Source organism: Eulemur rufifrons, chromosome 17, assembly GCF_041146395.1.
Source record: "Eulemur rufifrons isolate Redbay chromosome 17, OSU_ERuf_1, whole genome shotgun sequence".
NCBI classification, from domain to species: domain Eukaryota; kingdom Metazoa; phylum Chordata; class Mammalia; order Primates; family Lemuridae; genus Eulemur; species Eulemur rufifrons.
The window spans coordinates 93799632-93813371 of NC_090999.1; the positions used below are offsets into that span (position 1 = coordinate 93799632).

General features: G+C 35.2%; 1 protein-coding gene across 1 annotated transcript in view; it reads left to right on the forward strand.

Moving 5' to 3' along the window:
• The window catches only part of ADAMTS19 (ADAM metallopeptidase with thrombospondin type 1 motif 19), a 223565-nt gene that overhangs the window by 62546 nt on the left and 147279 nt on the right, over positions 1–13740 (forward strand). The window contains exon 7 of the mRNA XM_069492515.1: positions 8338–8381. Coding sequence (XP_069348616.1) covers positions 8338–8381 — 44 coding nt within the window. The remainder of the gene's footprint in view (positions 1–8337; positions 8382–13740) is intronic.

A 13740-nucleotide genomic window follows, 5' to 3' on the forward strand; every position in this document is an offset into this window, starting at 1 on the left:
TCTGCTTCCAGTGCCACAGCAAGTGAAAATCAGCCCACTAAAGGAATGCTTTCTTCCTAAGTGACCTACTGCCATTGGATCAGTAAACACTAAATGAATATATGTGTAATTAAGGAAAAAGTATGTCTTTTTAGTTAGTGTAAATGTAAGGTGATCAGATTCTTAACATTTTAAGGAAGCTGTGAAAAATAAAAACAAGAAAAATGTTTACCTCCGTGAATTCCATGTTCTTATCCATATTTGATAGGATAAACTCATAACCAGGCCCAGTTTCTAGTAAGTGCTCATCTTAGATAATTTTTAAATGTTGCATATTATGTGAGCACATTAGTAGGAAGAAATTTTAGCTCAGAGATTAATTTTGATCTCAGCTAAAATGCATAAAGTTTTTATAAATCCAGACCTATCTGAAGTAATATATCTGTCAAATTGTTCTGTGTAATACAAGGAAGTAAATAGTTTAAAGCTGACCTAGTTAGTGCTTGTGGGCTCATAGTAACAAAAACACAAAACATGTTCTCTCAACTGTCACTTTATGATTTCTTAGTGTAATTTTCGCATTTCACATTTAAATCATAGAGAAGACTTAAGTCTATGTCCCTTGAAAATACTCCTTAATTTAAAAATTCACTTTTATTAATTATGGTTTTGCCTTTCATGTTTATTGAAATGCTTTTGGTTTATGTAGAATACTTCTGAAAGTTAGTTTCAAACTAATGCCATTGGCAAGTAAGATAGAAAATTTAATAAAACATATAAATTGCAGAAATATCTTGATTTAATACAAATCACAGAATAATTTTTGAATGAATCATTTATAGGTATATCCCAGGGTACTATAAAACTCTACAGTGATTCTTATTCTCAGATGCATCTTCATTCTTGGAAATTAAAGGCTACATTTCATTTTTTTTCAATATAAATCAGAACTTAAGCAGAATTTATTGGCCTTCTCAGTTGCCAAAGTCTAACACTATCATTTCCATAAACTCACATAATGAAACTCCATGATGCAGACTTCAGGCACTCTTAGTCTACATGAGCCAAAACTGAGAGAATTTGAATCCACATGATCACAGTTCTAGGAAGCAAACAAATCTCTCTCCCCCACCCCACAAAAAAACTTTGAATACTTTTCAAATTAAGAGTACATCATTTTGATCCTCTAGAAAGAAGCTGAATATTGAAGAATTGAAGATTTAAGAATTATAGTCTGAGCTGAGGTTTCCAATGCTGCTGACAATTTATTCCTCAATTTTAGTGAGAGGTACTTCCAGTGCTTTAGGGTAAAAGAACTTGCATTTTTTTTAAGCAATATGTTTTATTCCTTTGTTTGCTAAGTGAACAGAAATTGGCTTTGTGATGGACTCTGAGTGCCCTTGACAATAAGCAGTGCATTTGTCATAACTTTATCGTGTTGTTTGGTTACAGATGAAGTCCCTGGTTTCACTTTATGTAAATCAAATAGTCCTGTTGCAGCCTCATGCATCATGAGATGATGTATTGTATATTTAGAAAACACACACAAAATCCCTTTCCCCCTACATCTGAATATACTTTACACTTAGTGATTCTTGGCTCTAAGGTGAAGATTTGATTTTATGTGGTTCTTTAACTTTCTGCATTGCCATATTATTCAATATCATCTGTTTTGGGTGTTTCTTTCTCAACTGGCAATGGCAGTTGAAAAATAGGACATCCATTATTTAATTCAATTCCCCAGACTTCTTTCTCACTGCTCCTGGGGCCCTTATCACATTACAGAGGTGATGTGATGTGTGTCATCCTCCTCTGTGCCTTCAGAGTAGAAGCCTATTTTATTTACATTTGTGTCCTTCCCCTTAGCTAATGCTTGGCATGTGTGAGGCACTTAATGAATCCCACCATATCCAATTGTATAGGTTGTGCTCTACACAACAGTAGAGGGAACCATTTACATTATTGTGTATGTAAATGTGCCCCTAGAATTATGCAGTGTGCAACCTATACAACCAGGCGTGGTGTCCCTGTGAAAAATTTTATTTCTATAGTTTTCTATGCATAGAGATGCTAAATATATTTTGTCATTTACTTATAATAAAAATGCCAGAAAGCCTTTTCCATTCCTCTTCATCTATAGTCATATTCAGACTCTGAATACATTAAACCACCAGTGGAATATACTTTCCTTTACAATTTGGCATTGATTTTTAGCCACAGAGACCAACTTTGCCTGAGTAGAGCCCCAGAAGAGATGACTTCTTTGGTTTATTGTAATAAGTGGGAAAGCTTCTGTGTATTTCTCAGAATCAAAGGAATACCTGAGGAACCAGGCTGCAGGAAAGACAGTGAGGACGGAAGCTCCAGTGATCCCATCCACTGGGTTTGGAGGACTCCAGGCCATTCACATTTTCTTAGTATATTTTCCACTTTGCATCCTCTGAAAAGTGGGCTTCAGTCTGGGGGGCAAACTTTATGGCTGGAAGTTGATGACTAGCATACTCTAGTATTGTAGTCAGAAAATATACCAGAAGAGCTAATGCAAAGGAAGGTGGTTTCCCACTAGAGAGATGCGGTGGGGGTGTAGGGTTTACTTCAGTTAGGATTGTCAGGTGTGGAGGAGCCACTTGACGTTTATAGTTTCATATCCTGTATATTGAAGGTGATGCTGACTACTAGTTTACTTTGGAAGAACTTCATGGTACGGTAGCTAGATTGGTTATGTTTTAGAGGATACAGTTTCAATGTGTCTTCCCTCATTTATCTAGAGTTCTTCTAATTTTGGCGCATTTTCAAAATGATCTTCTTATTTACTAAAACAAAAGGCATAGATATTAAAACTCTCAATGCTGGTAGACAATCTAATTATTTAGTTCATCAAAATTTATTTTCTTTGCTATTTAATTTTTAATAATTAACAAAAAATGCATCCACTTTGCAATATCCATTTAGTTGGACCAGTAGACTTTTAAGGCATATGCAAGCAATTTTGATAGGATTATGTTTTCCATATATAAAAATCAATTAAAGATTAATGTATCAAGCGGTAACAGCCAATGTTCAAGTATCAAGAATGGGTTAACTAGTTTATAGATTTACCAGAATAAAAAATGGTAGTATGTTGGAGTAAAATATTAAAATTTGTACAAACGAATGAAAACATGTTATACTGTTCTTACTACTTGGAAATACACAGTAATCAGAAGACAGCACATTGTAACACTATGTTGCCTCTACTGTGTTTTGGGGGTGACCCGCTGCCTCCCCAGTCTGATGAGAGGGGCTGTAGTGGGTCATGGGCCCCCTATCCAGCAAAAGTATCTCTGGCATGCATTGTAAATCAAACAGAGGCAGGGGAAGGCATGGCCACTAAAACAAACCAAAGCCAAGTATTTGAGGGTAGAGTTAATTGAGGGAGGAAAAGAAGGGAGGAGGGATAACATGCAAGAGGGTCTGAATTCCTGCCTTACTTAAGTCCTAAGGAAATATTGGAGAAGTGTTCTCAGCTAAGAGACCCACAGGAATAATAATTTTTCCAGTGATTCTTTATGAAGCAATTCATGTGATACATACTTGAATTATTTTTGCTATTTATAACTGCAGAATGGTAGGTGTATTCCTATATATTGGGTGTAACTTAAACAAATTAATTTTATACTAAGTCCATTTTGTGCCTTGTATTAAAAAGATATTATTGATGGTTATGTTTTATCGTCTCTATTCCAACTCTACCCTTCTTCCCATTACTCTTGTAATTGAGTAGATTCTATATGTTTTAGAGAATCGTCTCTGTCAGAAATTAGCCAGAAGAAATAGAGAACAATTTTAATAATTCATTGTTGATATTAAAATACTTCATTCCTTAGCTCATGTATACTCGTGGCTAGACTCATACATATATGTTTTCTCTGTTTAAGCTTTTGGAAGAAAAATAACAATATAGTAGCAATCATTAATTTTTATAATAATTTATAACTAACATAATCTCCAATTGTAGAAAGATTTTTTTGAACAAACATTAAATAGCATCTGAGGTCAATGTAAACATCTTATTGAGGCATTTATGCGTCTTTTAAAGAGTTTGGTAAAAGTAACTGCATGATGTAAAAATGTAATAATAAAATAAGGCCTATGTGGCTTGTTTCCATGCATATTAAAATCCAATGTTAACAATAAACAAATCTATCATTTTACTACACTTAATTCTTATATGGTAGGTCACAGATTGAGTTCAGTTCTTTTAATTATGTGATAATCTGGCTGACTAGATAAAATTAGAAAATGTTTCCATTATAGACATCTATAAACTGTAGAAAAACATAATAAACATCCTTTTACATGCACAGATGAGCCAAAAACACAGCGAGCTTTGGCAGCAAGTGCGCTGAGCATCTGGGCAACGTGGCAGCTTCCCTGAGGGAGTTTGCTGAACTGAAAAATGCGGGTTCTTGAGTTTCAGTGAGGCTGTGCGAAGCGGGGGCTCAGTGGTCACACACAGCTGGAACTCGTAAATACTTAGGAAGTGTGAATGGGCCAGCGCTCTGCCAGCAAGCACAGGTTGTCGGCAGGAAGCCTTCTGTGTCTTCATGGCCCCAGCTGGGAAAACGGTTCCCCTGCGTATTCCTCACCGTGAATCTGATTCCCAAGTTGAAGCACGTGGTGAGAGCGGAGGTGCCACCGCGCTGGGGGGATCCTCTCTCAGCTGACCCCACACGAGGCAAGCACAACTGAAGTACCACTGACTGAGTTCATAATGGAATTCCAAAATGCACAATGACAAGATCTTTAATTGGGAGAACCCAGAGGTGCGATAAAGAATAATAATTTTTAAAAAATATTGAGAGGGATCATAAAATAAGCATGTTCACATGATTAAAAACAACCAAAAATTCAAAATATGGCAATAAGATGTTTTTGGGAAAAAGAACAGTTGATTTGAAAATTGAGGAAAATAAAAGTACTAGAAAAGAAATATGGTACTTATGCTTGAAATCTCAATGTCTAAGTTGAAGAGCAGATTAGATCCAGCTGAAAAGAGCATTAGTAAATTGAAGGATAGATCTGAAGGGTTCTCCCAGAAGGCTGCATAGAGTTGTTCAGAGATGGAAATACAAAAAAGTTTTTGAGAGTTACAGACATCAAAATGAAGAGAACCAGCATATTCCTAAAGGAGTTCTAGGAGAAGAGAATAGCTAGAATGTCAGAGAGATTAACTAAATAGATAATGGTAAGATGTTTTACATGTTCCTGGATCTTCAAATTGAAAAATATACCGAGGGCCAAAGAAGATAAATAAAAACCATATTGATGCCTAGACATATCTTGGTGGGACTATGGAACTGTAAATACAAAAAGAAATATTAAAATGAACTAGAAGCCAAATGCATAAAAAAGCAAAAAATATGATTACAGACTTCTAATCAATATTTATGAATGCTAGGATAAAATGAAATAATATCTTCAACGTGCTGAATGTCAACCTAACATTCTATATTCAGCTACTGTTCTATCTTGAATAAATGCAAAATAATGAAAATAAAGGCAAAAAAGATTGGAAGAGTTTGCTATTCACACATCCTCACTGAAGGAGATATTGAAAGATGTACCTGAAGGAAAAGAATAATGAACTCTCTAGAAAGTAAAGCTATAAGACATAACTGAGAAAAGAAATTGGTAAATATATAGGCAAAGTGCTAAATATGCAATGATGGTTTTAAAAAACTGTCTAACCTGAGTTTAAAAAAATCAATATGTAAGTATAATATCAGATAAAAAAACATGAAAGATTAAAAGGAGAGATTGGATTAAGCATTTTATGTCCTTGCCTTTTTCAGGAGGAGGCTAAAGGCAATTTTTAGCTTCACTCATTTAAAGGATATATGGTAGACAGAATAATGTTCCCCCAAAGATGTCCATGATCTTAAAGACAAAGAGTCTGGTCTCCAGAACCTGTGCATATGTTGTCTTACATGACAGAAAAGACTGTGAAGATGTGATTATGTTAAAGATTTTGAGGTGGGGAGATTATCCAGGTGTGAAAGAGGGAGGCAAAAGAGTCAGAGAAAATGATGGAAGCAAAGGTCGGAGTGATGTAATAGCTGACCTTGAAAATAGAGAGGGACTCGAGTCAAGAAATTCGCAGCCTCTAGAACCTGGAAACAGATTCCCTCTTAGAGCTTCCTGGACACAGTAGTACAAACATACTGATTTTAGCCTGGGAAAACCCATTTCAGGCTTCTGGCCTTCAGACTGTACGTTAATAAATTTGTGTTGTTTTATGGAATTTTTACCACAGCAATAGAGAACCAGTACACTGTACTTTAAAATGTAAAGGTAATAATACATCAAACACAATTTAATGTTACTTTCAAAGCAATAGCATAAAAAAGGGAGATGAAAATAAAACTGATAGGAAGAAAGAAAAAGAGGAAAAGAACAAAGAAATATAACTTGGTAAATAGAAATAAGATAATAGAAAAGTCCAAATATGTCAATAATAAAATTGAAAAGGATTAAATTCACTTATAAAGATATTATATAACTAGCTTTTAAAATTTAAACCATATGCTATTTATAAGAGACTCAGAGAAAATGAAAGCTGAAAGTAAAACAAAGGAAAAAGATATGCCAAGCAAATACTAATGTATTACTAATATATTAGTATTTAGTATCATGCACAGTCAACTTTAAAAATGAGTACATAAGTGATAACTATGGTTTTTACACAATAATGAAAACAATAATTCAAAATAATTTCTAAAAACTTACAGTTAGGTACTTAATAACTTAGCTTTTAAAGAAACAAAGCAAAAAGTAGAATCATAAAGAAACATAAAAAACTTTAGAATCACAATGGAATTTTAACAGTCCTTCCTTAGTAACACATAAAAATCAATCCAAAATTGGTCATTCCACTGAAGAATTGTATATCAAAACTTGTAATAGCTAAATCTAATGAGCATTCATAGAACTCTGCTCCAAACAGAGTATCCTTTTCAAACATCCAGGGAACATTTACAAACCTATGTCTAGGTGCCAAATCACAAATGCTGCTGATGAGCCAGGCAAGATGTGAACTGAAAACTAATCATTATAATACAGTTATCAATGTGGATCTCATTGGTGCATCAGCAGAAGTATGTGCTTAATTTTTAAAGTTATATTTTTCATTTAGATATGGCATCCAGATCCTATAACTGAGAGAAGAATTTTTTTTAAAAAAAGATAGTTTTTCATTTCTCATTCACACCCACAAAAAAACCAATTTCAGTATCATTTGTAATAGTAAAAGTGATATAGAACCTAAAACCCTATCAATAGAAAATTGCTAATATTGTGATACAATAGTAGCAGCAACAATAACAGCAACAAAAAAACCCAACAAAACATCAAGGCTAACTTTTGATAGTTACTTTGTGCTTGGCATTGTTTTAAATGCCTTATATGTGTTAACTCATGTGACCTTCACAATGAACCTATGTTTTTAATGTTTTATATGTGTTACATAATTTACCCTGTGTTGTAGATATTGATTACCTCTATTTTTTAGATGCAGTGACTGAGGCACAGGAAGTAAGTTGCCTAAGATCATGTAGCTCGTAGGAAATAGATAAAAATTTTGCTTTCTTATAGTCTGCCTACAAATTTCATAACTCTCAGTTATTAAATTCTCTTAAATTATGTTCTATGGAATCCTAAATAATTGGTAACAAGAAGGAAGTATTCTTAGGAATGCTCACTAAGATTTGGTGGTCAAATAAAGAGCAAAAATTACAGAATATTATTCATAGTTAGATCCCATTTATGTAATAATACTAACTTCCTCATACCCTTATTAAAATGATTATCAGTCGATTAAAATTTTTGTCAATCTTATGATATAAAATTTTCTATCATTTTATATAATTTATATTCTTTTAATTATATTTATATTATTTTAAATTGTATTTCCTATGTTTAAATCTTCAATCTGGAAATTATGTCTGTGTTCCATGAAGTAGAGATCGTCCAATATTTTTTCATATGGAAATTTTTATCCCAACACCAGATACTATTTTTTGGAATAAAACAATGAAATCCTATAAAATTCAGAACAAGATGGGATTTTATTTTTGAAATATTATCTATGAAATGGGACAGCAGTATCTAAGGATTATATCATATATAAATATACCATAACATTTAATCTTCCATTGTCTTAGAATTAAAAATTAGTTAATATTATTCTTAGTTTTATTAGCTTTTTCGACACAAAACTGTGATTCAGTTTATCATATAACTATTAAAATGAGTCACATGATATCTATTATTTGTGCAAAAGAATTTATCTTTACTTTGATTTTCTGTTTTTCTTTCAAGGAAAGATTTCTGTGTACACAAAGATGAGCCGTGTGACACCGTTGGTAAGTGTATGCAAAAATTTCTACACTTTGGGGACTTCTGGAGACTTGAACACAACACTTGTTTTGATATAGGAAATTGTTACACTGGTTTTAACGGAATATTTTTTAATTGTCAGGGATACTTGTTTTTTACCTATATGTTTAATCATTTGTCAATACTTCAGTTATTAATGAAATAGCTTAGAGACATGTATAAACTATGTATTGGGGATAATTTTTAAGTCATGCACTGGGCCTATCATCAGTTGTTTTATTGTTTTCTGAGAGATACGTGGGTTCAAAAAAATTTTAGTATTACTGGTAACTCAAGATAAAATTTGTTAATGATATTTTTATTGACTATTTTGTACTATACCTGATTTGTTTTTGAGTTATGCATGCTTGAAGTTCTTCTCAGATTCTGTCAAAATAGTTTTGCCCAACTTGTGAGGATTTCTTGTACATAAAGTAGCAAATTTTCCACATTTGTATTGCATATCTAAAATCCCTAAAATGTAACCATATAGCCAATCAAATCTTTCTAATTTTGAAAGAATGTCACATATATGCTTATATATCTTAAAAAATGCATCTATATAAATATAAATTTACCTATCCAAATATTACCAAATATTTTATGTATATATTTAATATTAAGTCATGTAGGTGTATGTAAAAAGGTGTTGTTGGTAAGGCATATTTAAGACGGTATCTTAGTTTAGCATAGCATGTGGGGCTCATTTCTATAGGGAGAGAAGCAGTTTAACATAACCATTTTTGGGGTGTCATTTGTTCTTTGTAAGGTGAACAATAAGTAAAAGAGATAGTATCGGAATTTAAGGTTAGGGGCATTTCAAAAATAATTCCAACTAGTTCCATTAACTTAAGTTTTCATCAGCCTCCTCATATGTTTGTTTAAAATCTTAGATAACAAGTGCGACTAGTTATAATAGTGTAAAGCGGGTGCTGGTGGAATCCGGGGAACATTTGCTCGGAAGGGACTGTCGCATGAAGCGACCGGGACGCGGAAGGACGAGCCGAGTGGCGCGGGGTGGCCCTCCCAGGGCGAACTCTCTGGCCTGCTCCTCCTTGTTCTGTTCTTCCTGCGTGAATCTCCGGACATTAAAACTTGATATATTCATCTCCCTAGCCCTGGACGCTCTTGATTACCAGTAAAGCTTGTCTCTGAATAATTACCTTTTCTTCTGCTTGAGCAGCTGTGTTGCCCCCAAAGCCTTCTTTAACGGGGCAGGTCGCCGTCCCGCCTCGCTCGGGCGCAATGGCCTTCCCGCCGCGGGGCCGCTCTGCGCGCAGCGCGCAGACACTGCTGCGGGGAGAACCGGCCTCTCCTTTCATTATGACTTTGTGTCACATCTTGCTAAATCTGCAAACTGAAAATAGCATATATATGTGGGATATACAGTATCCATAAAACTTATTTTCTAATTGAAAGCACATTTGAATAAGTAAGTGCCCCAGTGTGTTCTGACAATCAGAGCGGGTAAGGTTTGGCAGGAAAGTGGCAAAATCCGTTCTCAGCGCCGTTGTCCTGTCCATTAGATAGTCACAAAGGTCAGTTTTAAATACGACGGCACAGGGTTTGGAAAGCCCCACGCCCTCCTGAATGTGTTTCTGAATCCTTTGCTTCTTGCGGTCACCTCTGCTTGGTGTCTAAAGCCTAGTTCTACCCTCTGTATCTTATTACAGTTCTTTTTCCCAGCCCAAATATAGATAAAGGTCTTTTTCCTATGTGGTCTTGAGCAGAATAAAAATCTGAAATATTCCTTCAAGACACACAACAACCAAGTCAGAGTAATCTCTTTCTCCCAAACTCTGCAAAACCCCCTTGTCACACCGGTCATGCCCCCGTCTAGAGTCAGACATAGCTGGCCCTCCATGTCCACGAGTTCCAGGTCCCTGAATTCAACCAACTGAGGATGGAAAATACTAAAAATACCAGCTCCTCTGGAGGCTGAGGTGGGAGGCTCACTAGAGCCCAAGAATTTGAGACTAGCCTGGACAACACAGTAAGACCTCGTCTCTAAAAAAATTGAAAAAAACTAACCAGGCATGGTGGTGTACGTCTATAGTCTCTGCTAAAAAATTTAAAAATTAAAAATTAAAAACAAAAATAACAATACAACAACAATACAAATTAAAAAAGAATACAGTATAACAGCTCTTTACATAGTATTTATATTGTAAACACTAGGTATAAATGCTAGGTATTATAAGTTACCTAGAGATAATTTAAAGTATATAGGGGAATGTGCACAGAATATATGCAAATATGCAAATATCACACCATTGTATATAAAGAACTTGAACATCAACCATTGTTGGTATCCACAAGGAGTCCCAGAACCAATCCCCTGTGAAAACCGAGAGATTGATGAGATTTGTGAAGACATTAGTGAGAAGCAGACGCTGTGATGGCCACCCCGTCGTCCACGCATCTACCACTGTGCAGCTGCAGCGCCATGGCAGGGAAGGACAGCGCTCCAGGGATGGGCCGTTGATTAGTTAGGCCTACGAAGGGGATCATTTCAGGACCTCAGGCCTAAGCCCGTCAGTGCATGGCATTGCCCTGGTTGGGGTGTATGATCTGTTTCCTATGTTGGCCTCATCAAGCTGAGAAAAGGAGCATTTTCGATGGTCAGAGTTCATTCATGTATGTCCTCACTGGATGCAAGGAAGGAAGAGTGCAACCCTGATAACTATAATCACAAAGGAAACCAGCCTTGGGGTGAGTCTGACTCATAAACTGCAGAAGTGGAAGGTGCCTTCCTCCTGGATGACATTGTTGGATCACTGCAAACTCCAGCCCTGGGGCCCCGAATAATGTTTGGGTTTCTGGATATGTGAGCCAGTATGTTCCTATTATTTAAGGCAGTTTGAGGCTTTTATGTTACTCGTAGCCGAAGGCATAGAAATCTTCCCCGATGCTCATCTATTCATTTGTTAAAAAAAGAAGAATATGAGGCAACATTAATAATGTCTCTACCGTTATTGAAAGAAAGTGCAAGTAAACTGCTCTGTGACTTGCTAAAAAAATTAAATGAAGGCGTATTTGGCTTTCAGTCATCTTAATAGCTATTAATCTCTAGTATAACAAAGCAAAAGAGACTTAGTGTTCAGATTAATCAATAATGTTTATTTATACACATTTGCAATCTCCCTACATAATACGAAGGCATATATTTTTTGTCAGATGTTTTTCTTAAATTAGTGTGTAACTTTTTTCCTCTTTCATCTATAACTGATGTGAAGTCAGACCATTTCACTTGGAATACTATAACAAAAAAACTGAGAGAGGAAAGAGAAAGGAAAAAAGTGAATTTAGTAATTATTAGTTTTTATAAATGAGGTTAATGATAACTTTGAGACAGTTTTCCCTGCTGCCCTAGGTACAGTACAGCACTTACAGGCTTTGAATTTATATTACTCATGTGAGTTATAAATGGAGACAGATGCCTGTATTTTAAAAGCAATGCATTTAAAACGTTTATGCTTTGCATGATAATTCAAACAGTACTTTCATGAACATTATCTCATTTATTTCTCTCAAAGTCTGAACTCTCTAGTTTTTTATTATCATTATTATTTTACAGATGATGAAAACTCTGAAATAGAATGAATGGATCATGAATTTTGAACTCAGACATCTAGATTTAAATCAGGGCCTGTTGTTTATTACCTGTGTGAAGGTGGGCACATCATTTAATACCTCAAAAGCTTGGACTCCTCACCTTTAAGACAGAGGCTTCGTTGTCTATGCCAAGGAATGCTGTAAACGGTGACAGCAGCAAAGCCCAAAGCCCCTAGCTGTTAACTGGCACTCAGTGTGCGCGGGTTGCTGTCACCTCCTCTCACTCTGGGCACAAAGGCCGCACGTTAGCCCGGCGTCACTGCTAGTGCATGGCCGTGCTGGACTCTGCCTCGTGTCCTCAACTGCACGTAGAGTCAGCTTTCCTTTATAACATGCCGCCTTTACAGTGGATGAAAATAGAACCAGAAAACTGAATGTGAGGAAATTATCTTTGAACGAAGTTATAGAATAACATTGGAAACGGCAAATATAAACTTGGAAATAACTTTTATTTACTAATATTTTAACTTTAAAACAAGATATTTTGTTCATTTGCTAAGTCAAAAGGTTTGTGCATTTTAAATGAGCTGATCTAGATAAATGTTATAGAATATTTTAAATAAGTGCTTCATTTGATAAATTGTAGTTATTTATTAAGCTTATATTTGAAAAGCTACTTAAAAGGTAAAAAGTAAAGACCACTTTACCACTCCCTCAATCGCACACTGTTTATTTAGTTAGGTAGATGATTTTGTAGGTTGGTAGATAGATATAACATTGGAAGAAAACAACATTATTGAATGTTTTAATCCATAAGACATCAATTTTAAAATATGTATGTGTTCACCTTTTAAGATCTCTGAAATTTGGATTCATTTTGCAATTAATGGCTTAATAGAATTGTATCATAGTTTAATTCAAAGTTTTTTAAATCTTAGATTGGATGAACTATGGTGGTATACTTAAATTTCAGAAGAAATAAAGTATAATTCATTATGCAAGTGACAACTATCTATTTGCTGATACTGCTAGTGAAGTTGCCTTACTTTCTGTGGTAGGCAGAATAATGGTCTCCTCAAATGTACTTGGCCTAATTCCTGGAACATGTGAATATGTTAGGTTAGAAAACAAAGAGGAATTAAGGTTGTAGATAGAATTAAGGCTGCCAATTAACTGGCCTCACTTAATATAGGAAGATTATCTTGGACTATCCCGGTATGCCCGATGTTCTCACAAGAGTTCTTAAAAGCAGTAGAGGGAGGCAGAAAAGTTCTGAGTCAAAGGGAGATGGGACTACCGAAGAAAGGCACAGAGAGATGCAGTGTGAGAAGGATTCAATTCACCATGGCTGCTTCAAAGAAGGAGGAGGGGGACCCTAATGAAGAAGTATGAGTAGTCTCTAGAATATGGAAAAAGCAAGGAAATTAGAATCTTCCCTAGAGCCTCCAGAAGGGAACATTGAGAGCCCTGCCGACACCTTGATTTTATCCGGTGAAGTCCACGTCAAACTTCTAACCTAGAGTACTGCAAGAGAATAAATTTGGATGCTTTAAGCCGCTAAATTTGCGATCATTTTCACAGCAGCCGTGGAAAACCATTGTGCTTTCTAATAAATAACCCCCCCTCCCCGCAACATTTATAGAGAAGAAATAAAGAACCTGATGCTCTTGAATCTTTAGACTGTGGGATGACAATTCTGGCTCTTTCGTTAATTTTGAAAACTGGAGAAAAGCTTGAGATTAGATAAAAAAATATAAAATTAGTACCATGATATCTAAATATATGTAAACT